This window comes from Bubalus bubalis, chromosome X, assembly GCF_019923935.1.
Source record: "Bubalus bubalis isolate 160015118507 breed Murrah chromosome X, NDDB_SH_1, whole genome shotgun sequence".
Lineage (NCBI taxonomy): Eukaryota > Metazoa > Chordata > Mammalia > Artiodactyla > Bovidae > Bubalus > Bubalus bubalis.
In genome coordinates, this window is record NC_059181.1 from 84423276 (window position 1) to 84449858 (window position 26583).

General features: G+C 47.3%; 1 protein-coding gene across 13 annotated transcripts in view; it reads right to left on the bottom strand.

Annotated features, from left to right (window-relative positions):
* Nucleotides 1-304: 304 nt before the first annotated feature.
* The window catches only part of TMEM164 (transmembrane protein 164), a 174909-nt gene continuing 148630 nt past the window's right edge, over nt 305-26583 (bottom strand). For all 13 annotated transcript variants that reach the window (XM_045164380.1, XM_045164381.1, XM_045164383.1 and 10 more), the window contains 2 exons: nt 2210-2310; nt 305-522 (listed from right to left, as the gene is read on the bottom strand). In XM_045164380.1, coding sequence (XP_045020315.1) covers nt 316-522; nt 2210-2310 — 308 coding nt within the window. In that variant the 3' untranslated portion in view covers nt 305-315. The remainder of the gene's footprint in view (nt 523-2209; nt 2311-26583) is intronic.

The following is a 26583-nucleotide window of genomic DNA, read 5'->3' on the forward strand; positions in this document are numbered from 1 at the left end:
GAAAGCCACTGACTACTGTCTCACCGCATAAGGCCACAAGGAACAGGGAGAGAGAGCCCTCAGCACTACACCCCAGGCCCCAGGAGCCATCCTGGGGGAAGAGGTGGGGAAGGAAACATGTTGGAAGAAAGGGGCAGAGAAGAGGGAAAAAGAAATACACTGAACGAGCTACTGCCCTCTCCCATGATTTCACCAAGAACTGGGTGTCCTCCAAGTCAAGTCAGGACTTGTTTCCTCAAGGGGAGAAAAAAACAAAACAAAACCCCAAACAAAACAAAACAAACAAACAAACAAACAAAAAAAACACAAGCACCTTCAGTCTATTTTCTTGGCTGGAAGCCGGAGCAAATCCAGCAGATATTTACACAAGGGCCCAGCCATGTATGAGAACAGGATGACCAGCTTCCCGTGGGTCATGGTCATGAGAGTCTGGTGTCCCGAGGCCCAGATGCGGTACCAGGGGCCGTAGAATGGGTCTGAGATGGCCGGACACAGCATGTTGTTCAAATTCACTTCGGTGACCTGCAGGGACAAGGGAGGTAGAGTGAGCGTTCACCATCCTGAGGCTTTCTCTGGCTTCTGCCAGTTCAGCCGTGTCTACCTAAGGGGGACTAGACAAGGAGGGATTGACAAATCCCCACCTGTTCATAGTGGGATCTTTCTTCCCTAAGTTTGGGTCATGGCTAGAGCCCTTTGGAGGTGATGGAGGAGGCCATCCAGTGGAAAAGCTGGTCTTGCCTTTGGGTTGGGCCCAGAGTCCGTTGACGTTCCTAAGTATTTACTATGTGCCTAGACCCGGACAGGTGTTGTGGGATTAGAGAGCCATCAGCTACATGGTCCCTGCCTCTGCATAACTAGGAACCAATCAAATTGGGATGATCGGTCTACCACAGCTGACCTCAAACCATACGGTGCTCACTGGCTTTTGCCCACCATAAGATCTGAGGTGTGTACAGAACGGGGGCGGCAGAGTCCTCAGATAAGATCTGATGAGGGAAGTCATACCATTCTGAATGGACTCATGAAGAATGGATGGAAGTAATGATGAGGAATGGAGTGAACAGAGCCTTCCATGTAGGAGGCATAGCCTGAGTGAGGTCTGGAGGTGAGACTGAGCATGGTATGTATGGTGACATGGAGACACTGACTCCTGTGGAATCAAGGAGTCACAGTGGAGACAGGTGTGAAGGTAAGGGCGTGATGGTCATACTGCTTCCTTCTGAGAGCACAGGAAGCAACCGTGCTATTGGCAAGGAGCTCAAACTACCCCCAGGCCAACCGGAACAGAGCGACACACCAGGGTGGGGAAGAGAAGATGACTGCTTCGACCAAGGCACTGGTGACATTGGTTGCGGGCCCTAGTCCAGCCAGGCCCCGCAAGGCTCCACGCGGCCAACGGTACATTTCATGCTGCTCGCACACAAAACCGGATATGCCACTCCTGCCCCAAGGACGGCCACGACAGCTGCCTTCCAAAGTCCTTCAAGCCCATTCTCCTTAAAAACAAGTCTTCACCACCTCTCAAGAGAGGTGGAGGGTTTGTGCCCATGTCACAGATGGGTGGAGAACACGCTGCCCTGAAGGATAACGTGACTCACCCAGAGCAGTGGCAGAACCACAACATGAACTTGGGTCTCCCTACCCAAGCCCCAGCCTACTGCTACTCACTTTGCCACCGATAGATACACCCCCCAGGCACCGAGCAATCCTGGGCTCTGGATAACTCAACTACTGAGTCCAGCTATCAGCCACACTCCAGGTAGGTCTGAACATCCCAGAAGGCTACGGGGGTCAGCCGACACCACACTTCCACTGGCCCCGCAGCTTTGGGCCTGGTGGTAGGCCTAGAATGGACCCAAGGTCAGAAGCCTCCCCCAGGGCCAGGGTCAGGGTCCCGCCTCCCACACAGGCCACAGCAAACCACTGTCCAGTGCAGCTCACTATTTCCGACCCAAGTGGCCATGAGTGAAGGGCCTCCTTGCCTCTCCAGGGATGAAAGACACAGTCATTACTGAAGGATTCAGAAAGCTCTTTGGAGAGGCCAAAGCTGTGGATTGTAAATCAGCAACCCAGACACAACAATCTGACAGTGTGGCCTTTGGCATCTCGTATTTTCAAAACAAAACGATATACCAGCGCCAACCAGGATTATCAAGATTTATGAAGAACTCCAAACAGAAGGGATAGAATGGGATAGAACCAAGCTTACCAGGCCCAGGATCTGCAAGATGCTGAAGTGGTAGAAGAACATGAGGCCAGTTGAGAGAAGGGCCCACCGGAAACTGCTGAGGGGCTCCGGGGTGTAAGCACCTGGAGAGAAAGGGACGTGGTGAGACAGCAGGGGTGGTGAGCCTTCTCCCTCACCCCCCGAGGTGCGGGCGCTGAGGCCATAGGCGCCATCTGCTCAATAGACAGCCCCACTGATTAGCTGGGTGACTCTTATCACCTCTTCCCAACCTCTGTTCAGCCACGTAATGCTGGGGCCATTCTAGAGAGGATTTTTTTTTAGCTTCTGTTATAATAGAAACAAAGTTGGCCCTTTGTATCTACAGATTCCACATCCCCAGGTTCCACCAACTGGACTGGTCCATGGTTGGTTGATCTTGCGGGTTCCACAACTGCAGATGCAGACAGCCAAGTGTGTTACACCATTTTATGTGAGGTGCTTGAGCATCCTTGCATTTTCGTATCTGCAGGGGTCCTGGAACCAGTCCCCCTCGGATACTGAGGGACAACTGCACATGCTCACTAAAGGAAATTTCAAAAATGTTAAAAAGGTAGAAATGAGATGGAGGAAAAGAATACACCCCCAACACTCTACTAGCTGAATGTGACCACTGCTAGAATCTGGTGTGTCTCCTTTGTTCTTTTTGCCTTGAGAATTTCTTTTCTTTCTTCTTCTGATTACTGATTGGAATTTTACAGTATACATAATTGCACAGCCTTCATTTTCACCTTTATTCTAATCAGTCCCTCATGTTTCTAAAGAGAAGCATCATTGAGGAAGTGTGGCATGATGGCTGAGCATGCTAACTTTGATGTCATACAGATTTGGTTTCAAACCTGGATGCTACCACTTACTGCCTGCTTGACCCAGGATATGTTCTTTAAACTCTGTGTTCCTCACTTTACTTGTCTGTAAAATGGGGCTACTTCCGAGAGTACTTGTGAGGAGTAAAGGAAAGAATATGTTGAGAGCTCTCAGTATGGAATCTGGTGCAATGAAAGTGTTCAGTATGTCAGGTACTGTTATTATTGCATTGTTGTTATCATTCAGTTCAGTTCAGTTCAGCTCAGTTGCTCAGTCGTGTCCGAATCTTTGCGACCCCATGAATCGCAGCACGCCAGGCCTCCCTGTCCATCACCATCTCCCAGAGTTCACTCAGACTCACGTCCATCAAGTCAGTGATGCCATCCAGCCATCTCATCCTCTGTCGTCCCCTTCTCCTCCTGCCCCCAATCCCTCCCAGCATCAGAGTCTTTTCCAATGAGTCAACTCTTCACATGAGGTGGCCAAAGTACTGGAGTTTCAGATTTAGCATCATTCCTTCCAAAGAAATCCCAGGGCCGATCTCCTTCAGAATGGACTGGTTGGATCTCCTTGCAGTCCAAGGGACTCTCAAGAGTCTTCTCCCAACACCACAGTTCAAAAGCATCAATTCTTTGGTGCTCAGCCTTCTTCACAGTCCAACTTTCACATCCATACATGACCACAGGAAAAACCATAGCCTTGACTAGACGGACCTTTGTTGGCAAAGTAATGTCTCTGCTTTTGAATATGCTATCTAGTTTGGTCATAACTTTCCTTCCAAGGAGTAAGCGTCTTTTAATTTCATGGCTGCCGTCACCATCTGCAGTGATTTTGGAGCCCCCCAAAATAAAGTCTGACACTGTTTCACCATCTATTTCCCATGAAGTGATGGGACCAGATGCCATGATCTTCGTTTTCTGAATGTTGAGCTTTAAGCCAACTTTTTCACTCTCCACTTTCACTTTCATCAAGAGGCTTTATAGTTCCTCTTCACTTTCTGCCATAAGGGTGGTGTCATCTGCATATCTGAGGTTATTGATATTTCTCCCAGCAATCTTGATTCCATCCAGCTTGTGCTTCTTCCAGCCCAGCATTTCTCATGATGTACTCTGCATATAAGTTCAATAAGCAGGGTGACAATATAAAGCCGCATCATCTTTCAGGATTTGAAATAGCTCAACTGGAATTCCATCACCTCCACTAGCTTTGTTCATAGTGATACTTTCTAAGGCCCACTTGACTTCACATTCCAGGATGTCTGGCTCTAGGTCAGTGATCACACCATTGTGATTATCTTGGTCGTGAAGATCTTTTTTGTACAGTTCTTCTGTGTATTCCTGCCACCTCTTCTTAAGAATGTGCCATATCCAGTTATCATGCCATATCCAATTATCATGCCATTTCCTGCTCTCCCACTGGAACAGCAAAAATTATGTATTTGTCCTCTACCATCACTTAGAACTCCCATCCCAGTAGGCTTGGGTATATGCTAGACCTTGCAGAGTAGGGAATGGCTCATAGAATGGTCTGGGTGCAGGCATCCTATAATGGGGGTGCTCAGCAATGAAAGAAACATGGAATGCTCATCTCAAGCAAGTAGGCAGCAATAGGAGGAGGAGTATTTTCCCAAGTCAGTCTTTCACAGATCCATCCACTTATTCACCAATTATTAGACACCTATTATATTCCAAGCCCTGTGCCAAGCATTGGGGATAGGAACATAAAGGAGGTGGGCTCCCTGCTGCCTCAGACTCACGATCTGGTGGAGGCGGCAGACAAGCTAGGCAACTGTGAGAAGCTGGTGCGATGACCCAGGTCTGTGCCACGTATAATGGGGGGATGGAACTCAGCTTGGCAGAGGGGGCACAGAGCTGAGTCCTACAGGACAAATGGAACTAAAAGAGGGGTCTAGGAAAGCAGACATTTCTGCTGCTGCTGCTAAGTCGCTTCAGTCGTGTCCGACTCTGTGCAACCCCATAGACGGCAGCCCACCAGGCTCCCCCGTCCCTGGGATTCTCCAGGCAAGAACACTGGAGTGGGTTGCCATTGCCTTCTCCAAGACATTTCTGGGAGTGAGCCAATTCACAGAACTATGGGGAAGCACTGAGACTACAGAGGCCAGTGTGATGGGGCAGTGAGCAGGAATAGGCCTCAGAGGTTCGGAGGGTTAGGCTGCTTCCAGCTGGGCCACATAGGACCTTCGGAGCCGTGCTAAGGGCTTTGGGCTTCATTTTGTGCTGCAGGGTCATGACACTAAATGCCTGAAGCCTCAGGCAGGCAATTAACTGGGAGCACGGGAGTGACTGGGGACAATGAGCCATCAGGGATACTGGAGACCAGCCAACTGGAAAGGCCAGGCCCTTTCTGAAGAGGGCAGTCCCCACTCAGCACCACCCAGTCCCTGCCCTACGGAGACCTGGGCCCAGAGCTGACAGTGTTTTCACTTTTGCATGAAAAGCCAGAAGTGGGGCACTTTCATGCGGAATTTCCTGATTTTTAAATGTTGGCAAATAATTCAAAATGTTTTAAGAACGTTCAACGGACCAAACAAAACATGTCTTCTTGGACGGCTTTCAGCCCAGGGGTGGCCAGCTTCAAGCTCTGCTGCAGAGCCACAGAAAGCAGAAGAGAGTGTCTGAAGCAGGAAAGTGAGGTTGATCATACGTGTGCTTGAAAAAGATCACCCTGGCCTCTTTATAAGGGATGGGCTAGAATAGGCGCGACAACCAAGAAAGAGAGTGCTTCCGGAGCCCAAAGACGGAGGAGGATGGATGGCTTTGAAGATAACAACAGTGGCCCTGGCTTCTAGCTGGGCATCACTGGGCGGATGGTGCCACTTGCTGTGATGGGGAAGAGAGGAAAAGGCAGATTTTGTAGACAAGGTGGAGAAATGAGGCCAATTTTAGACATGTTCGAGTTGAGGCGTCCATGAAATACCCCAGTGAAAGTGTCTCTTGGGCTGTATGCACTCTGGGAAATACAGCGTGATGGGGGTGGCGCCGTGGGCACTAGAGCTGGGCAGACATGGGTTCTCAAATCCTGGCTCTGGTTGCTTAGCGACCTCAGGGTCGTGGGCCAGCCGCAGTATCTCAAACTCAATTTCACTCATCTACAAAATAGGGTGCTGTGGCCTACTTCACAGATCATTTAAGCCATGATTGGAGTGCCATATCTGGGATTTAACAAACGCTGATTACTTTCATCATGATATGAACTGCAATCTCAGTGAAAAGGACAGGACGGAGTATCCAGCCACAGTGTCATGAGCACAGGACGGTAACCAAAGTCTCAGGAGCCTATATAGACAGAGCAAGGAAGAAGGCCAGAGGCAGAACACCACCGTGGGGAGGGGGAGGAGCGGAGACAGGGCGACAGAAGCCTGCTGGGTCTTCTGGGGAAGAAGCTCAGGCTTGCTCTGTGAACAAGGTGCAGGATCACTGCACACCTGAGGCAGAAAGCCCTTTGCGAGTGTCAGAGTCATCTGTCCACTTTATAGATGGACAAACTGAGGCCAAGAGACAGGCAGCACCACAGCCAATGTCAACAGCAGAGTACTGGGCTCTCAGACATGCCAAGGGACTCAATGCCCTCACTGCCGCCTCTCCAGCCCTCCACCACACCACACTGTCCCAGCTCTTTGTCTACCCATCTAGATGAGGGCCTGAGAGTTGAGGACCGAGTGGGATTCCTTTCTGAGTTCCTAGCATCTAGCACAGCACTTGGAATGCTGGGTGCATTTTCCTGTCTACTGAATGAGTGGGAACTCAGCCCTGTGTTTTCATCCTGGCTGTTGAGGACGTGAAAGGGAAGAGGGAACCTGGAGGATCCACAGGTGCTTAGAACCCTGCTGAGCAGGTTTTCCCAGGTATCCCTTCCCTCCAGCCTCTGCTTGGCTCCCCTTGGTGGCATCTGGGCAGTAGTGACAACCCCGTGAGTGGTGGCTGGGGGGGAAGGGGGGACAGGAAGGACTAGACAGAGAAGTATCCTCACCACGCTTCAGCAACCCTCCCCTGTCCTCCCCTAAAGGCCCTGTCCCCTGTCCCACCCTATAGTAAGGGGTGGGGGGGAGGAGCACTCAGATACTGCCAGGAGGTCACGTGTCTCAGTGCTCTTACTGCCTCTAGTTCAAACCCCGACTTGAATACCATTCATTCTGTGTTGCACCATCCATCTCTAAAGGCTGATAACCGAAGAATAGATGCTTCTGAACTGTGGTGCTGGAGAAGACTCTTGAGAGTCCCTTGGACTGCAAGGAGATCAAACCAGTCAGTCCTAAAGGAAATCAATCTTGAATATTTATTGGAAGGACTGATGCTGAAGCTGAAACTCTAATACTTTGGCCATCTGATGGGAAGAGCCGACTCACTGGAAAAGACCCTGATGCTGGGAAAGATTGAAGGCAGGAGAAGGGGATGACTGAGGATGATGATTGGATGGCATCACTGATTCAGTGGACAGAAGTTTGAGCAAGCTCCGAAATGATGAAGGACAGGAAGCCTGGTGTGCTGCAGTCCATGGGGTCACAAAGAGTTGGACGCGACTGAATGACTGAACAACAACAAAATCCATCTCAAGTCAGACTATCAGGTCTCTGAGGGGCGGGCAGTTTCTGAATCACCACTTCACCTCCAGCACCAGATATACGGTAAGCACTCAAAAAACCATCGCTGCTGCAGAAAAGGGTGGTACAGACTTTCTGGAGCACCTATAAAGTCTAAGCCTTTTGGCTCAACAATGTTACTTTGTGGACTGCTGTCGAATACCTCAAACACCCAGCAAACAGCCTTTATTTACACAACGACATGTACACTTGCACTATGTACTAAACTGGGACACTGGAAACAAACCAATGGGGGAGATAAGTGAATTCTGGTGCCTCAATACTATGCAATAGTCACTGCCACTCAAATGACAACCAGACAAACTATATACCTGTGCAGAAAAGTCCCCAGCTCGCGATGCCAAGTGTAAGTGACGGAACCAAACAGTATGTCAATGATGAGAAATGTGGCTTAGTGGTTTAAAACATAGGCCTTATGGTCAGACAGCCTTGGGTGTGAGTCCTGCCTCTGTCATGGCCTAGAGTGGTGACCTTGGGCAAATTGTGCCACCCCTCCAAGCCTGTTTCCTGTAGTAACGTCTATCTCTCGGGGCTGCTGAGTGGAGTAAGAAATATAAAAAAGTAAACACAGCAGCTAGCCTGGCACACAGATGGCAGCTGCTATTTTTATCATGGCAACCACGGCCATCCAAAATCTCACAGAAGACTCGAAGACAAGGAATCTTGTCAAGAGGTGAGCTTTTTCTATAAAGGGGGACTTTGACTGTGGTTTCCTCTGCCTTTTCACTGCTGATGGATTTTTTCACTGCAAAGGTGATCAAATATTCAATTTCTTTAAAAAAGAAGAAAAAAAGAGAGCACCGTGAGAACAGATGACCCAGTCTACACAGATATATGCAAATTGTATGCAAACACACATCATTCCTTTTTTATATACCTGGATGTGGCCCCTGGGAAAATCTCAGTGAAAAACCAGTTTTCTTTTAAGGGAAAATAGAAACTTAAGCACTTTCAGAAAAATTAAACACATAAAACTTTTTTTTAAACTTTTAAGAAAAAATAAATGTGACATTTGCTGCTAGCATCTTCTATCCCAGGAGGATAGAAGCATTTCAGCTCTAAAGGTAGGGGGAAACCGAGATAATAGCTTTTTCTGAAATCGATTTCTGCCAGAAGGAAGCTTTATGAGTGCTGGGAGAGATGTCAATGTGCACCAGCAGCCACGACAGACCCCCAGAGGCCTCTCCCAAGGGCCTGTTCTCTAATCCTCTAATCCCAGATGGGAAGGCCTTACACCAAGGGGATGAGACAGGGCAAGGTGGCATCCTATTCACCAATCTTCTTCCCACTGCATTTAACTCATTCACTTTCACATGTTATCCACTCATTCAACATGGACTGGGTACATGTTGGGCAGACTCCATGCTAGGCAGTGGGGATACGGAGGCACCGGTAGGCCTGTGAGCAATGAGACAGCATGATAAGTTGTGCCTTGTGTGTGCATGCTCAGTCATGTCCGACACTTTGCAGCCCCCAGGCTCCTCTGTCCATGGAATTTTGCAGGCAAGAATACTGGAGTGGGTTGCATTTCCTCCTCCAAGGGATCTTCCCAACCTAGGGATCGAACCTGCGGCTCTTGCATCAACAGGTGAGTTCTTTTTACCACTAGTGCCACCTGGCAAGCCCACTAAGGTCAGCACCACTAAGTAATGGGCACCCTGAGGAAAAGGAGCTGGAGAAGATAACAGTTGGGGTGAGTTTTGAAGAACAAGGAGGAGATGAGGACAGGAGCTTAAATGAAGGAAAGAACATTCCAGGCAGCGAGTACAACCTGGGAAAAGGTGTGGAGACATGGAACAGCATGCTCTTTGCATGGAATCCCAAGCAGGTCTGTGTTGCTGGAACATCAAGTGGGAGGGGGACATGTGCCAAGAAATGAAACTGGAGAGACAGGCAAGAGGGCTCAGGTCATGAAGAGCCTTGTCTGCTGTGCCTGGGAACTTGGCCTTTATCCTTTGCACAAGAAGAAGCCACTGAGAGGTTTGAAACAGGCAAATGCAAGATCAGATTTCGGTTTCAGCTAGCTTGACTGCTCTGGCAGCAGTGTGGATGATGGGCAGGAGAAGGATAAGACTGAAGACCAGGTTGGTTGCCGCTGCAGAGATGGATGACTTGGTGATTTGTTGGACATGGAGGAGGTTTCTAGGGTGACCCCCTAGGTCAATGAGTTCAGTAACAGAGGAATCGATTTAGGGGAGAGGAGAGCTCAGGCTGGGGGCATGCTGACACTGAATGCCTACAGGGTACCCCAGGTCTAGAGCTCAGGAGAGGGAGATGGCCTGCAGACAGAGCTTGGGGTATGGGTAAGATCAACAAGGAAGAGTACACAGAATGAGATTAAAGGACCAGGACAGAGCCTGAAGAACACCAATACACAGAAGATCACAGAAGATCGTCTTCTGTCAGGAGAAAGAAGATCCATGAGAAGACAGGACTGAAGACAAGATTAAAGACTGTAACAAGCCACATGTGGCAATTTCCATTTAAATGGATTACGATGAAGTAAAATTAGAACTCTGATTCCTCAGTAGCACCAGTCACATTTCAAGTGCTTGATAACCACACATGGTTAGTGGCTACCACACTGGACAGGGAAGAGATAGAACATTCCCATCATCATAGAAAACTGCTGGGAACACACTTCTCTACAGAGTGCAATAAATACAACTATTTCCACTGGGTTTGGCAACATGCTGATCCCTGGTGATCTTTGCTGGAGCAATTTCGGGAAAGTAGTGAGGCATGAGCTGAGTGGTAAAAGATTGAAGAAAAGGCTTCCACGTACATACGGTAAGGAAGAGAACGCCAGGAAAAGGGAACAGGATATGCAAAGTTACAGAGAAATCATTAGCCACACTCCCAGTGTCTCAATCAATTCTCTGAATGACCCTTTCACATCCTTTTGCTCTTTCATGATCTACCACTTGACACAAGGACCCTGCTTCATCTCTAGTACTGTAAAGCAGTCATTGTTTTTTTTCCTTGGGCTCATACAAGAAAGAGTGTGTGCCAAGTTGCTACAGTCGTGTCCAACTCTTTGCGACCCTGTGGACTGTAGCCCGCCAGGCTCCTCTGTCCATGGGATTCTCCAGGCCAGAATACTGGAGTGCATTGCCATGCCCTCCTCCAGGGGATCTTCCCAATCCAGGTATGCAACTGTAGTTTCTTACATCTCCTGCACTGCAGGAGTAGGAAACGTCTTTCTTTGCATTGTTGTCTCCAGACCATTGACCTTCCTTTCTCCCGAAAATCCCACAACCACCATACTGTACCAACCACCAACTACCCTTCCCTTTTACAGCTGCCTACAGATGTACAGGTCAAGGCTCTCAATATTCCTCAAGGATATTAGTACCTAGCTTAGCACCCCTCTCTCTAAAAACACTACTGCCATAGCTCTTGATCATTTCAGTATGTATCTAATAGGAACCCTCGCCTCTCAGCTCCCCTCCTCAATGATTTTGTCCCCACCTCACCTCAGCCAGTCATTCTCAAGGTCATGCCTGAGATCTGATAATTATGAATATCTGTAGCCCCTCATTAAGTCAAGTATTCCCTCTCCAACCACCACTTATATCTTTCCAGCTGACCCCCTTTGACCCTGCTGGAGTCTATGGTCCATGGGTCCTGCCATCTTTTTTGCTGTCCCTCACAGTTCCTTCTCTCCTGCATTTCCATGGCCCATCACTCGAATGATCCCTGCCCTACATCTTTGATGGCACGGCAACTCTCATTATGCCTGTACTCATCTTGAAAAAACCCCAGCCCGGCTTAAGTCAGTCCCAACCTGCTCTTCTTCCTAGCTTGCACCTACACAGTTCAATCTGGCTGGAGAAAAAACAGTGCTGGCTGTTCTCACTTGAGTTTCGTGATCACACACACCTGAAGTGCATCTTTCATGTTGCCAGGCAATCATACTACACTCCCCCAGCCCATTCACTCTCTCGGGTCACAATTTAATATTGTCTCCTCGCTTCAATACTTGTATCCCATCCTCACTCTCAGATGAGGACCCCGATTCCTACTTCACTGAGAAAAAAGAAATCAGACAAAAATCCCCATAAGCACTCATGATCACATCTAAGCACGAATCCACGTCAGTACCCAATGTGCTCTGCCTTCACCCTGTTCCCATGGAGGAACTGCCCAGGATCCTGCCCAAGGCAGGCCTTCCCTTTTGTATCCCAATGCCATCCGCTCTTGCCTCCTCAATATTTCCCCAAAAACTCTTTCCTCTTTCTCTTATATCGAGTTCCTCCTCTCTACTGGATTACTCCCATTAGCATATAAACTAAACACTCTGTAACTAACGGCTCCCATTCTAAAACAAACCCCCACACACGTGACCTCACTTTGCCCCTGCACATTCCATTCCTCTGCTCATCTTTACAGCAAAACTCCTTGAGAGAATTCTCCACACCTGCCCTGTCTGATACGGTAGCCACTGCCATGCATGGCTAGTCAACATTTGAGATTTGGCTAGTCTGAACTGAGATGTGCTATTAGTGTAAAAAACACTACCAGATTTCAAAGGGTGTAAAATATCCCAGTAACGATTTTACAGATTATTCGGGAAGGATAATATTTTAGATATAGTGGGTTAAATATCAGTTACATTATTAAAATTAATTTCACCCATTTCTTTTACCTTTCTTTAGTGTGACTACAAGGAAATTTGATATCACTTATGTTGCTACCAAACTTTTACCGGACAGCACTTGTCTATACTGCCATGTCTACAATTCCTCTCTTCCAGGTCTCTCTCAACCTGAGGTAATCAGACTTCCGCATCTACCTTCCCATTCCCACCCACCCCACCTCCACTGCACCAAAACAGCTCCTGTCCAGGTCACAAATAACATTTCCATTGCTAAATCCAATGGCCAAGTCTCAGGCCTCATCTTAGGCACCCTCTGTGTCTTGCAACACTCTTCACTTGGCTTCTGCGATGCTGCTGTCGTAGCTCCCCCACTCCTGCCTTACAGCCCGCTTCCTCTCGATCTCTGTCACTGCTTCCTCCTCAGCTCCTTGACCTCTAAATGATGGAGAGAACCAGGCTGCAGAACTCCAGAGCTTTTCTCTTCTCTACAGACTTTCATTCCCTAGGTTATGTCAACCAATCGCATGGCTTTAATACCTGCTGATGACTCCAACGTTTTCATCTCGGTCTGGACCGCTGCCTTGAACTCCAGGCTCACACAGCTCACAGTCTGCTCACTATCTGCACTCGGATATCTAAGTGGGCGTCTTTCTCTTAAGCCCAGCTTTTGATTTTGGCTTCTATGGTAGATCGTTACAGCACTGGTTTCCAGTATCCACACCCTTATGAATTCCTTTCCCACACTGATTTGGCCATATGGCCCATCTGGCTAAGCCAGGCAACTTGCTTTGATCAATGGGACTTCAAAAAGATGGGATCAGGGGCTTGATAAGTTCTCATGCACTGGGGCTTGCCCTCTTGGAATGCTGCCTGAGACCCCCATGTCATGAAATGCCTCGTCAATAGAGACGCCCAGCCATTCCAACTGTACCAGTTGAATCCAGGCAGGACCAGTAAGTAGAAAAAAAAAAATGTTTTAGCTCAGGCAGCTATAGCAAAATACCATAAACTGGGTGGCTGAAACATTAGAAATTTATTTCTCACAGTTCTGGAGGCTGGCAGGTCTAGGATCAAGGCCCCAGTAGACTTGTTTGGTGAGAACCCACTTCTCTGTCCACAGACAGACAACTTTTGGCTGTGTTCTCACATGGCAGAAGGAGCTAGGGAACTCTATGGCTTCTTCTCATCACAGCACTAATCACAACTGTGAAAGCCCCACCCCTATGACCTCATCCAACCCTAATTATGTTCCAAAGACTCCCACCTCCAAAATACCATCACACTGGGGGGTTAGGACTTCAACATATGAATTTCAGGGTTGGACACACATTTAAGCCCATGACAAAGAATTACTCAGTTAACTTACACAACGGTGAAAAATAATAAGTCATTGTTTTAAGCTACTAAGTTTGGGGCATACTATACAACACTAGGTCACTGAAGAGCACTCCCACCTCTCCAAAAAAGCAATAAACAAGCACAAAACCCCTTCTCCTAGCCTTCCTCATCTTCATAAATGGCAATCCACTTAAGCTACTCAAGTCAAAAACCTTAGAGTTATCTGTGAGTCCTCTCTCTCACATCCCACATCTGATCCATCAGCAAATCCTGCTGGCTCTACCTTCTGTATGTATCTGGAATCCATTGAGTTTTCTCCACCTCTACTGTTAGTGCTCAAGCCACTGGCATCTCCTTCCTCTTTTATTACAAACATTACTTACAGATCTCCCCACTTCTACTCTGTGCCCTTACAGGATAGTCAAATTTCAGCATAGCAACTAGGTGATCCCTTGAAATACGAACTCAGATCATGTCAGTCCTCTGCTCAAAATCCTCCAATGGCCTCCCATTTCCCTAAGAAGAAAATGGCAACTTCTTAATGGTCTATGAGACCCTAGACATGATTTGTCCCTCACCTATATCAACTCTCTGACCTCCTCTCCTATTACTTTCCCCTTCCTTCACATGGCTCTAGACACGCTGACCAACTTGCTATTGATAGAATACTCTAGCAAGACTCCTGTCTCTGGGTCTTTACACTCATTATTACTTTCTCTGCTTTGTATACTCTTCCAGATATCCAGAAACTTGCAAGCCTTTGCTCAAATGTCATATTCTCAGCATGGCCGTCCTTCACTCTCCCCACCCACTCAGCAGCACTATGCCCCTTACTTGCTTGAACTCTGCCTCTATACACTTATAACATCATCTCACTTGCTATATATTTTACTTATTGCTATTTATTATTTCTTTACTGTCTCCTCCCACAAAAGAATGTAAGCTCTGTGAAAGCAAGAATATGTATTCCTTTTACTCGCTGCTTTATCCCCACAAGTGCCTAACACCAAGTAGGGGGTTCAACTCCTATTTGCTGAATGAGGCAAGTGGCCCAGTATGTTCAAGAACTTTATATTGTTGAGTCTCAATGGACTATCAAGTGGAGACAGAGGCATAAACAGGAAATGAGGGTCAGTTCTTTAAGAAGTCTTTTTGCAGCACTGGAGAAGGGAATGGCAACCCACTCCAGTATTCTTGCCTGGAAAATCCCATGGACAGAAGAGCCTGGCAGGAGGGGTCTCAAAGAGTTGGACATGACTGAGCAGCTTCCACTTTGCAACATTAGATATACTGAATTTTACAAATCACCTTGAGATCCAGTTAAAAGGTGGGCTCTGAGGCAGTCTGGGGTAGGGGCTGGAGACTTTGCATTTCTAACTGGCTCCCAGGTGCTGCTGGTCCTCAGACTATACTTTACATGGTAACGGACAGGGCTCCTCATCTGGCTGCTGATTGAAATAGGGTGAGATAAGAGGCAGGGAGACCAGTATTGAAGCTGTTGTAATAGACCAAGTCAAGGATGATCAGATCGGAACTAAATAAAACAGGAGGTGTGTTATGTACTAAGTTGCTTCAGTTGTGTCCAACTCTTTGCAATGCTATGGACTGTAGCCCGCCAGGCTCCTCTGTCTATGGATTTCCTAGGCAAGAATACTGGAGTGGGTTGCCATTTCCTTCTCCAGAGGACCTTCCTGACCCGGGATTGAATTGCCTCTCCTGTACTGGCAGGTGGGCCCTTTACCACTAGTGCCACCTGGGAAGCCCAAACTAGGAGGAGTAGGAATGAATTTGGGAAATGATCAGATCCAATTGATTGGATTGGATGGGATGAGGGTGGTAAAAGGCCAATGATTAGATTTCCGGTGTGGGTGGTGGTACCGCTCAGTGGGATGGGGAACATCGGAGAAGTAGATTTGGCGATAGGGGATAAAACGACAAGTCTAGTTCCTGACAACAATGCCATGCCACCTTTGCTGCCCTCTAAATGAGAAATCTTCATTTCTTTGCTTTTTTTTTTTTTTTGGCCACACCGCATGTGGGATCTTAGTTCCCCAATCAGGGATGGAAGCCATGGTCTCTGCATTGGAAGCATGGAGTCTTAACCACTGGACCCCCAGGGAAGTCCCAGAACCTTCACTTTTAGCTTCTGCCATAGTTACCCAGAAGACAGATGATCATGGATGTGTGATTTCCCATCCTTGGCCATTGAGTACAGGCCCAAGTCAGGACTCCCACCATCTGGGCACCAGATCAAATGAACTGTACCCTTTAGACTGCTTAATATAGGGGGAGGTGGAGACTGTCCCTAGTTGGGGGTCCATGTGGAAGGTCAACTTGGTTGACGTTTTTATCCTGAGGGGTTGGAGAGGCCACTCTGGCTAGGCCTCACCCTCAAGTGCCCAGTGGGCCACTTAGCCTACGGTGAAGGCACATAAAGACCCACCTTCACCCATGAGGATCAGAAAACCAGCCCTCTGCCAGAAGCAGAGTGAGGACCCTGAGCTGGCAAAGACTTCACGGGGGACCTGACCTAGCAGACAAGCACTGGAGTCCAGAGAACCAGGTCTCAACTTCTGCTCTTCCCCAGTTGCTATGAGACCGCTGTGTGGATCAAAACCCCTCTAAGCCTCAGAGCCCTGCTGGGGGAAATCTAATTCCAGGCTCTCCATACCTTACAGGAGCATGTAGGGATAGAAAAGCTAAAGGAGCACAGAGGTACTTTAGGGGAAAAGTACTATTTAAACACAAGCCCCACTATGCCTCACATACGTTCTACAGTTAGTACTGGCTGGGTCTCTGGTGAGCTTTCAGCAAGGGGAAGCCAGCTCTTGGATCATTTGACGCAATGAGGCTACACCTTCCATCTGTATCAGAATCCCCTGGAGGGCTTGTTAAAAGGCATCTTTGCTGGGTCCCACCCAGGACTTTCTGATTCTGTAGGTCTGAGATGGGGCCTAGAATCCAGAATCTGCATTTGCATTTCTAATACATTCTCTAATTAGGCTGCTAGTCCCAGGACCACAATGCAAGAGACATGGGCTTCCCCACTGTCTCAGCAGTAAAGAATCCACCTGCAAGTCTGGAGCTGCAGGAGACATGGGTTCGATCCCTGGATGGGGAAGATCCCCTGGAAGAAGGCATGGCAACACAGAATACTCCAGTATTTTTGCCTGTGAAATCCCTAGGACAGAGGAGACTGGCAGGCTGCAGTCCATGGGGTCACAAAGAATAGGACACGACTGAGTGCCTGGACAAGAAGAAGAAGCACATCAGGTAAATCTGATGCTAAGTCTTCCAACCACTCTGCCTTAGGAGGAATTCTGGAGCTGGAAGACATACCAAGAGGTCTAGGGAAAACTACCAGTGTGGGGGGCCATGGTCTGGCCAGATGTGAGGAGCAGTGTCTCCTGGAAGCTGATAAAATTAAGGCAGGATATACGTGACTTAATCCACTGCTACCACAAAGCACTCCTGAGCCCCAAATACTTCCTTTTCAGCAGGGAAAGTCTCACAGTCTTCAGAAACTCACCTACCCACCCTCCTCCACAGGGCTCAACCCAGGGCCAATTTCTCAAATTCCCCGCTCTTCCCTCACCCAAAAACCCCCTCAGGAGACTTCAGAATCCACCCGAATCCCTTAGCCCTTTCCCTGCCTCTCACCCCATCAGCCAAGTGGAACTGAGAAGCCAGTGAAAGAGAAATTTCCCAGCATCCTAAAGCTAGACAGACAAGCAGGGTAGTGAGCTAACCTGGGGTAAGGAAGAAACAAAGGGCACCACCTGGAACTGAGGGTGGTATGAAAACCTGGGGACATCACAGGCCAAAGCGCTCTTGCTTTAACTGTCCTAGAAGCTAGCACAAGGCTGTATTACAACCCTCACCTTGCAAAAGAGAAGTGTAAAGCTCGGATCAAACAACATGGGAGTTCTCATATCCCAGTTTCCTGCGTGTGTGTGCTCAGTCACATCCAACTATTTGAGCCCCATGGACTGTAATCCACCAGGCTCCTCTGTCTGTGGGATTCGCCAGGCAAGAATACTGGAGTGGGTTGCCAGGCCTTCCTCCTCCAGGGAATCTTTCCAACCTATGGATCGAAACCACATCTCTTATATCTGCTGCATTGACAGGTGGGTTCTTTAGCACTAGCACCACCTGGGAGGCCCTTGGGAAGTCTGAGATGTCCCCAAAAGACGTAGGATTCCCTTGGACTTCAAAATAACCTTGTCACTTCGCTTCAAGCCTGAGTCCACTGTTCCAAGTCTGAAACAAGAGCGCCCTCTAATGAAACATATAGGGGTTTCCAAACAGCCTGAAGGCAGGGCTTGCTAGCTCTCCTGTGCCTGGCTGGGTACATGAGGACACTGACGAATCCCTTCTCAGAACAGTGGTTTACACGCATAAAATAAAAGGCAGAAAGTTACCAAAGAAGCCAATGAAATTGAGAGACGATTATCAACATATTTAAACAGATTTGTAATACAGTACTTCTGTATCTTTACTAATGTGTTTAATAATAAGAGCTAGCAGCTACTATAATTTCAAAGTAGTGATGAGCATGAACAGCATTCTGAGCTGTCTGCCACAACTGTAACATGATAGGAGCCATCTGCGATTGCTATTGACAACAAAGCCTCAGGTAGGACTCATCCCTACATTCATGTGCTGCATTTCTGCTGGAGGTTAGTGAAAACAAAGATGCGATTATTTTTCTCATCCAAGTTAATGGATCACTTAATTCCTACTTGTGGATCCCAGGTTAAGAAACCGTGCTTAGATGAAAACTGCCACAGTGAACCAACCAAAGAACCCCCACAAGGATGGAGAAGAGGGAGTTCCCAGAGCGGGGAGTTGTGCCACCAGCCCCACAGGTCCTCAAGCTGGCTGTCATCCAAGCCATCCCCCTGGAAAGCCAGGGAAACCCAAGATGGTGGCCCCACCAGCGTCAACTCCCTCTGAACCTGCCACCTGTGCACAGAATGGCCCCTCCACCTCTCCACCCCAAGGAGACCAGGCTCTTAGGATCCAGAGCAAGAAGCTCTCTATGAGGTGTCAACACCAAAGCTGCAAGTTCTCTTGCTCAGCCCTGCTGACACTGAGGTGCTAGATGCCTGCTCAGCTGACATTAAAACAGCCCATTTGTATTGTTCCTTGGATGACCCTTCTCTCAACCCAGATGTTCTGCTCCTGCACTCGAGCTGCAGAGTCCTCCTGGAGAAAATTGGGTGACCGGACAGACTAGTACCGGAAGAACACAAGGAAATGTTTCAGGGGGAACCCCCTCAGTGCTGGCCACCAACCAGAAGGTTGAAGAAGAGCTACACTGTCCAACGTAGCAGTAGCTGTTTCCACTGCAGTTCAAGTTTGTTAGATGTAGAAATTCCCCAGTCCTAGCTCTTCACAGCTGCACTATCCATATTTCATCTGCTCAGGAGACACCTGGAGCTGGTGGCTGCCATGATGAACAGAGTGGACATAGAATATCTCTGTCATCACAGCATATTCCACTGGAAAGCACTGGAACAATCTAGTCTTATCTCCTCCTCCCATTTCCCACAGCACTTACTCCTATTGTCATTACCCTTCTCAGTCTGCCATCAAGCCCTTTCATCCTCAGCAGCTCTCATCGCCTTGTAAGTCATCCATTTCCCTTTCTCTCGGTGCCTTCCATGCGCCCTCTCACAACCAGCCTTCATCTTGGCACCTGAAGGTGCCCAGTCTTAGGCAGAGAGGAAGGGGAGGAGGGGAAAGCGGGGCAAAAGGGCCCTTCCCTTGGCTCTGCAAGGCCCTTCAGCCCTCCTTCCTTAGCACTCTTATGCACCTCCTCCCCATCCCTTCTCCAGTAGCCTTACTTCCCTGGAATCCTCTGAAACAATGAGGCACTCTGGGGTCACCAGTCCTTTCATGACAATTTCTCCTGCCTTAGCTACCAAGAAAACCAGCCACTCCTCCTGTTGCTCTGACGATTCCTGCCATCTCCTTACATTCTTCTTCCTGTTTATTTGCAGGCTGATGTCCCCAAGGCCTTTTTCTAAGTCCTGATTCTTCCACCTACACAGTCAGCCTGAATCATCTCATCTACTCCCATGTTTACATCTACCACTTTGATACCAAAGATATCAAAGTCCGCCTCCAGCCCAGACTCCCCTGAAGAGCTCCAGAATATTCCACCCAACTGCCTCCTAGACATCTTAGTCTGATGAGCCTAGAAGTACCTTAAACTCAAGTGAACTCATCTTCCTCCTTAGAATATGCTTCCTCCTTCTGAGTTCCCTCTCCATGAGAGGCACTCAATCCCCCAATCCCACCATGGCTAACCAGACCAATATCCTGGGGCCTCAGAAGACTTCATCCTCTCCATGGCTCCTATAGCATCTTATTTATAATAAACACTATTAATTTAGCGATCATTAATTTAAATTCAAATAAAACATGATCTTAATTATCTTCACCTCCTGAAATGATGAAAAGACAAGACTGCCACCTAGTGGCTAAACACAGATTAAACAATTAGATACAGAATTATTAAAAGTATAAGGAATTTTCAGGAAAATGTGCCTTAGGTCGCCTAGGAAAGTCAGACATAGATCCAGAGCGGAGGTAGCTCCTTTGAGCTAATTTGTAGGGGAGGACACAGACTTTGCCAGGCCAAAGTAGAGAAGCTGGTGGGTATATGCAGTGAGGAGTTGGGGGAGGAGAGGTGGGGGCAGCAAGAGTGGAAGCAGGTGGGGCTTTGAAAGTAAGGTAATGGGAGCTGAAGTCTAAGTGATGGGAAATGAGGTCAAAGAGACACTCAAGTGTCAGATTGTGAACAGTTTCGAATGCCCATAAGGGAGTACTTTGGTCTTTATCCTGCATGAGAATTTGAAGCAGTGGAGACAATTCTGATCATATTTGCTTTCTTTAGAAAGGTATTCTGGAGACTGGACAGTAGGCATACTGGGTGGGAGGTAGGGGTAATCGGGGGGGGGGGGCAGACAAGAAACAAAGTACTAGTCCCAGCAGTGGAGGCTGAGACTCTGCACTAGGACAGGGGGACAGAGAGGAACATCCAATGCGCAAACATTTTGAGAATTTGGATCCTCAGAACTTCTGAACTGATTGGTACTGGGGGTGAGGCAGAGGAGGGGATCCAGGAAGCTGGCAGGAATTTGGGCTTCGGCACTAAGATAAGAAGTGGAGGAGGAGCATGGAACTGAGGAGGCTGACCAAAGATACCTCCCCAGGCCTGCAGTCAGAGCTACAGACACGGAATGCCAGGATCGCTGAGGCAGGCAGGGCAAAGGAGCCCAAGGAGAAACAGCCAGAGGAGGAGGATAACCAGGAGACAGGTGAGGCATGGGATTCAAAGGAGAAGCAGACATCTAAAAGGAGGGGTGTCGGCAAAGGTAAGGCCACTGACAGACACTCTGCATGGGCAAGGCTGTGGCTTCAGAAGTCAGCAAGGCACAACCTGACCCCAAGAACCCACAGTATACTTGGAAGGTAAGATTTGAAATTAACAAGAGGCAGTGAAGTGGTTAAAAATAATAGCAGCAGTAATAATACCAGAAAAATAGAATATACCACTTACCATGTATCAGGACCTTTACATACGTGAGCTCACTGACCCCTCACAACACACCTACCAATCACCATTCTACAAATAAAAAAATGTGCAGACGGGTGAAGGCACTAGCCCGAGGGCCAAAACCAGGATTTGAACCCAGTCTGTCCAAACCTGGCAACTACCTATAGTGGTTTCAAATGCCAGTTTAAGCTCTAGTGCAGGGGTGCTAGCCTCTGTAGTGCCACAAACTCCTTGGGCACTTTGGGGCTCTGGCTCAAAATAAAGCTGCTAAATACAAAAAATAAAAAGATACAGGGTCATGAAAAAAAACAAAACAGTATCAAAATACAGTTATTAAAATACTTTTAAAAACTTCTAAAAGGTTGAGGTAATGATGAAGTGCAAATCATTTTGCAAGATATCTGAGCAGCTGAAACAAGCAGAAAGTATCTGATTTATATTAATGACAACATCCCAAGGAGTGCAAATGCAACCCAAGGACTGTGGGTTGCTGTGATTCAGGACTGAAGGAAATACTACATTTCAACTGGAGTTAATGCAAATGAAGATGTGATTCTCCCCCAACCTCCACTCCCCGTATCCAGTATCATGGACCCCATAAGTCTAGTGAACTTTGTACAGATTCAATCAGCTCAACATTGCCCTATGAAACTCTTACCGAGTGCTTAGTTCATGGAAAGTGCCCAATAAATATTAGCTTGTAAGACATCTAACAGAATATGGCCAATGTGCAGTGTGTGGATATAGTCTTTCATTCAGTCCGGAAATATGAAGAACAAGAGAATAATTCCTGCCCTTGGGGTGATGGGCATGTAAACAGACACTTAAACCAAGCCACTAACATAGCAAAAGAAAATAAGGGATATTTTTTTAATGACCTTGGAGTAAGGAAGGCCTTTCTAGTCATGACTCAAAATTCAGAAGCCACGAAATAATAGATACATTACACAGAAATATAAACATCCTACATGGCAAAAATAAATCATGAGCAAAGCCACCCTGGTGGCTCAGATGGTAAAGAATCTGCCTGCAATGCAAGAGATCTGGGCTCAATCCCTGGGTTGGGAAGATCCCCTAGAAGAGGACATGGAAACCCACTCCAATATTCTTGTCTGGAGAACCCCCATGAACAGAGGAGCCTGGCGGGCTACAGACCATGGGGTTACAAAGAGTCAGAAATGACTAAGCAACTAGTACTTTCACTTTAAAGTTATAAAACAGATGACAAAAGTGGGGGAAATATCTGCAGGTGTATTACAAAAGACTAAAGAGCTCCCAGGATTCAATTTTGTATTTTTAAAAAAAAATCAACGAGAGAAGAATGAGCACATGAGAGGAACACATAATTCAAGGACGAGGAAATCGAATGCCAATTTAAACATGTATAAAGAGGCTCAGCCTGACTCAAAGTAAGAGAAATTCAAATTAAAAGTGGATCAATATACCATTAGTTTTACCCATCAGATGGGAAAAAAAGTGGAAAGTTTGGAAAAATACTCCTTTGGTGAGGCTGTGTGGAAACAGACACTCTTCCACATTGCTAAGAAACATTTAAATTGATAGAACTTTTGGGGGTTTGGAATTATCCATCAAATTTACAAACACATAAGCTCTCTAATTCAGCAGTTCCCCTTAGGGGGATTTATCCTTTAGATACCCTTGCATACTTGGAAAATGGTATTATAGGTTCAAGGTCATTTGGCACATTGCTATTTATATTAGCAAGAGGCTGGAAACAAACTGAATGTCTACCAAGAGGAGAAGGAATAAATAAATTAAGAGCATTGTGGTCTTGTGTCTAAAAGCTACGCAAGTTGAGTTCAAATCCTGGGTCGGCTACTTACTATCTGAATACCAGTTTCCTCATCTATAAAACAGAGGTAACAGTAACACCTACCTGAAGGACTGTGGTGGGGATTCAATGGGTTAATGTTACGTGAGGAGCTGGAAACAATGTCTGGCGCCTGTCACAGAGGGGCTTTGGAAAGGCGGATTGAAAAGGGTCAGGTAACCTTTTATTTCTTTGATTAAGGAAGAGTTGATTTACAGTATCGTACAAGTTTCAGGTGTACAACATGTGTGTGCTTAGTCACGTCTGACTCTGTGCGACCCTGTGGACTGTAGCCCGCCAGGCTCCTCTATCCATGGGATTCTCCAGGCAAGAATACCGGAGTGGGTTGCCATATGCTCTTGTAAAAACATGCCCCTTTCCTTCAGAGTACAGAGGTCAATTCTAACTAAACATTCCTTTGTGTGATTATTCAATTCACACCTGGCTCCTCCCACAACATTATGAATTCTATGAGGGGAGGGGTGGAATGGTGTCTGATTTTCACTCATGAGGGCATCCCAATGGCCAGCATAGAGCCTGGTTAGAAAGAAGGCACATATAAATATGCTGCTATGGTTTGAATGTCTGTGTCACCGAAAATTCATGTGGTAAAATTCCAACCCCCCAACATGAAGGTATTGGGGGCTGGGACCTTTGGGAGGTGCTTAAGCCATGAGGGTGGAGCCTGGGAAGTCTGAGATAAAGTCCCCAGCACGGTCACCTTCTTGTGAGGCGCCTCTTCCTGGCTCAGAGCCGGCCCCTTCTTTTATAAAAGACACACCAAAAGGATCCCTCGTCCCATCCACCACATGAGGCCACAAAAAGAAGGGGCCAGCTGTGAACCAGGAAGAGGGACCTCACAAGAAGGTGAGCACACTGGTGACTTTATCTCAGACTTCCCAGCCTCCAGAACTGTGAGCAGTAAGTTTGTTTGTAAGCTACCCAGTCAGTAGTATTTGCTGTGGCAGTCCAAATGGATGAAGGCATATGTGTTAGATGCACGGATGAAACCAATGCAGGGGTAGAGATGATTCCCAGCTTCTAGCTGGAGTGACTGAGTGGCATCATCTGTCGAAAACCACAGGGAGAGAAGCCGAGCCGATGGGAAGATGAGTGCACGTGGGTAGGCTAAGCTGTGGTGTGCCTGACACATTCAGGAAGAGATGCTGGAGTGAACTACGTGAAAAGCAATCTCCTAATACTAAGGGCTGCCAAGGGCAACTTCATGGCCATCACAGCACGGGCTGGTAGCTAAATTGTGTAAGCATGTGAGACCACAACAGGACTAGCAGAGCAAGAGGCGAGCCCAGAACAGAACTCTAGGGAAATCAACATCTCAGAGGACAGAGAACTCCTGCAAGAGACTTGGGAAGGCATAGATGGTGAGATGGGGATGGAGTGGGGGGTGGATACTGGAAGCCCTGAGAGTAGAATATTCCAAAAGGGAGTGGTCAACAACGTCCAGTGTAGCAAAGAGTGCAGGCAGGATAAAGCCTGAGAGACGGTCACCACATTTGGTCACATAGTTGTTGGAAATCTTTAGAAGAGCTGTTTCCATAAAGAGGTGGGCAGTGAGGTAGACATCTGATGGTGATGTTCTGATGAATAAAAATGAGAGGAAGGCTCATCAGATGTAAACAAGTGTCACTCAAAGTTATGTCCTATTCATGACATGATTTCAAGTGGTAAATAGACAAACATTTCTTTAACTTAAAAGTGATATATTTAAAGTGTATTAAAATAGGACTTCCCTGGTGGTCCAGTGGTTAAGAATCTACCTGCCAATGCAGGGGACATGGTGTCAATCCCTGGTCTGGGAAGATGCCACCTGCCGTGGAGCAACTAAGCCCATGCGCTGCAACTACTGAGCCTGCAGTCAAGAGTCCATGAGTTGCGAGTACTGAGTCCACGAGCTGCAAGTACTGAGTCCACGAGCTGCAAGTACTGAGTCCATGAGCTGCAAGTACTGAGTCCATGAACTGCAAGTACTGAAGCCCGTGCACCCTAGAACATGTGTTCTGCAGCAAGACAAGCTACCTCAATTCGAAGCCTGCACACTGCAACTAGTGAAAGCCCAGGCACAGCAAGTGAAGACTCGCCACAGCCAAAAATAAATAAACACAATTTTAAAAGGTGTATTAAAATAGATAATCAGTGTACTGAATCCAGGATTTCACAGAGTATCAAGCTTCTCTTAAAAACAAATATATCTTAGGAAAAAATTAATAGGTTTAATATTACATACATAACAATACAGGTAAATACATGGATAAGGCAAAAAATATTATGTCCTAAGAACGGAAATTTAGGAAATATTGTTTGGACTACTTTATGATGTGAGGGGAGGATAAAAGATATAGTTGTGTGGAGTTAAAGTTTTTTAGACTAGGGGAGACTTTAGTATACTGAAAAGCCAGTAGTGAAGCACTGAAAATCCAGGCACTGATAAACACGTGACCAATTGAGGGATAGAGGTTCCAGAGGAGGTGGAAGGGATGCAAAGGAACAACAACCGGGTGTGACCAGCCATGGCCACGAGCAGGAGGAACACCACTCCCTCCAAGATCGGAGGGAGGAACGTAAGGATGGGTGTGGGTAGAGTGGAGAGAAGTGGTTGAGGGAATTCCCACCTGAAAATCTCTTATTTCCCCAGTCATTTGTTGGGAGAATATCTACTGAGAGTGGAAAGGACTGGAAGTTTGGGGAGGGAGGCAAAGCTTTGTCCCAAGATTTCTGAGGTCAGTGTGTAGACAGAGTGAGTGCGTGATGGTGCCGACAGCACAAGTATAATAGAGATCGTGGAATTTCACCCCCAAATCTCAAAGAGTTGAGAAGTTTTCTCACGAGACTAACAGTAGGCACTGGGATTGGACACTAATCTGAGTGCAAAGGACAAGGGAGTGAGACATGCTCAGAAACTGGTAAAGGGAAAGTTCCAGTAACTTGTCATGGTAGTACAGCTGATTTGGAGAAAAGGGGAGGTTGGAAGAAGCACAGATTTGGGTCAAAGAAAAGGACATAAACGCTTATTATCTCGGAAGAGTTTTAGGGGAAAGCAAGGTCCTGAAGGGGGCAAAGAAGTCACTACAATTAACAAGCTCACACATGGAGAAGCTGGGGGTGGGATGAGCAGTCCTCACCAGAAGGTTCTCAGGATGCTGGCTAGAGCTGTATTGAAAATAGTGAGAGAGCCATGGGCCAAAGGTAGCTAGGAATGCAGGGGAAGTGACCAAGAGGTTCAAATGGTGGTGGTAATCAAAGAAAGAGGTAAAGAGGATGGGAAAGAAAAAAGCACCCACACATAAGGCAGAGACGAAATAATGGTCTGGAAGAGACAGTGGAGAGATGGGTGGCATATGGGGCTGAGCAGAGACAACAGCCTCAGTTAGAGGGTTTCAGGCAAGAGATGGGAGGACTTTGTGTTTTGTGAAGAGCTGAGGGTGGGGTTATAAAACATGTAGTTCCACATTTCAGAGCTGACAGGAAAGGAAACAGAAACAAAGAGTGGGGCTGGAGGAAGGAGGAAGAAAAGAGCAGTGTGGACAGGAGAGGTCATGTTTACTACAAAGGTGCCTTATGGCTGTAGCAATGAGGA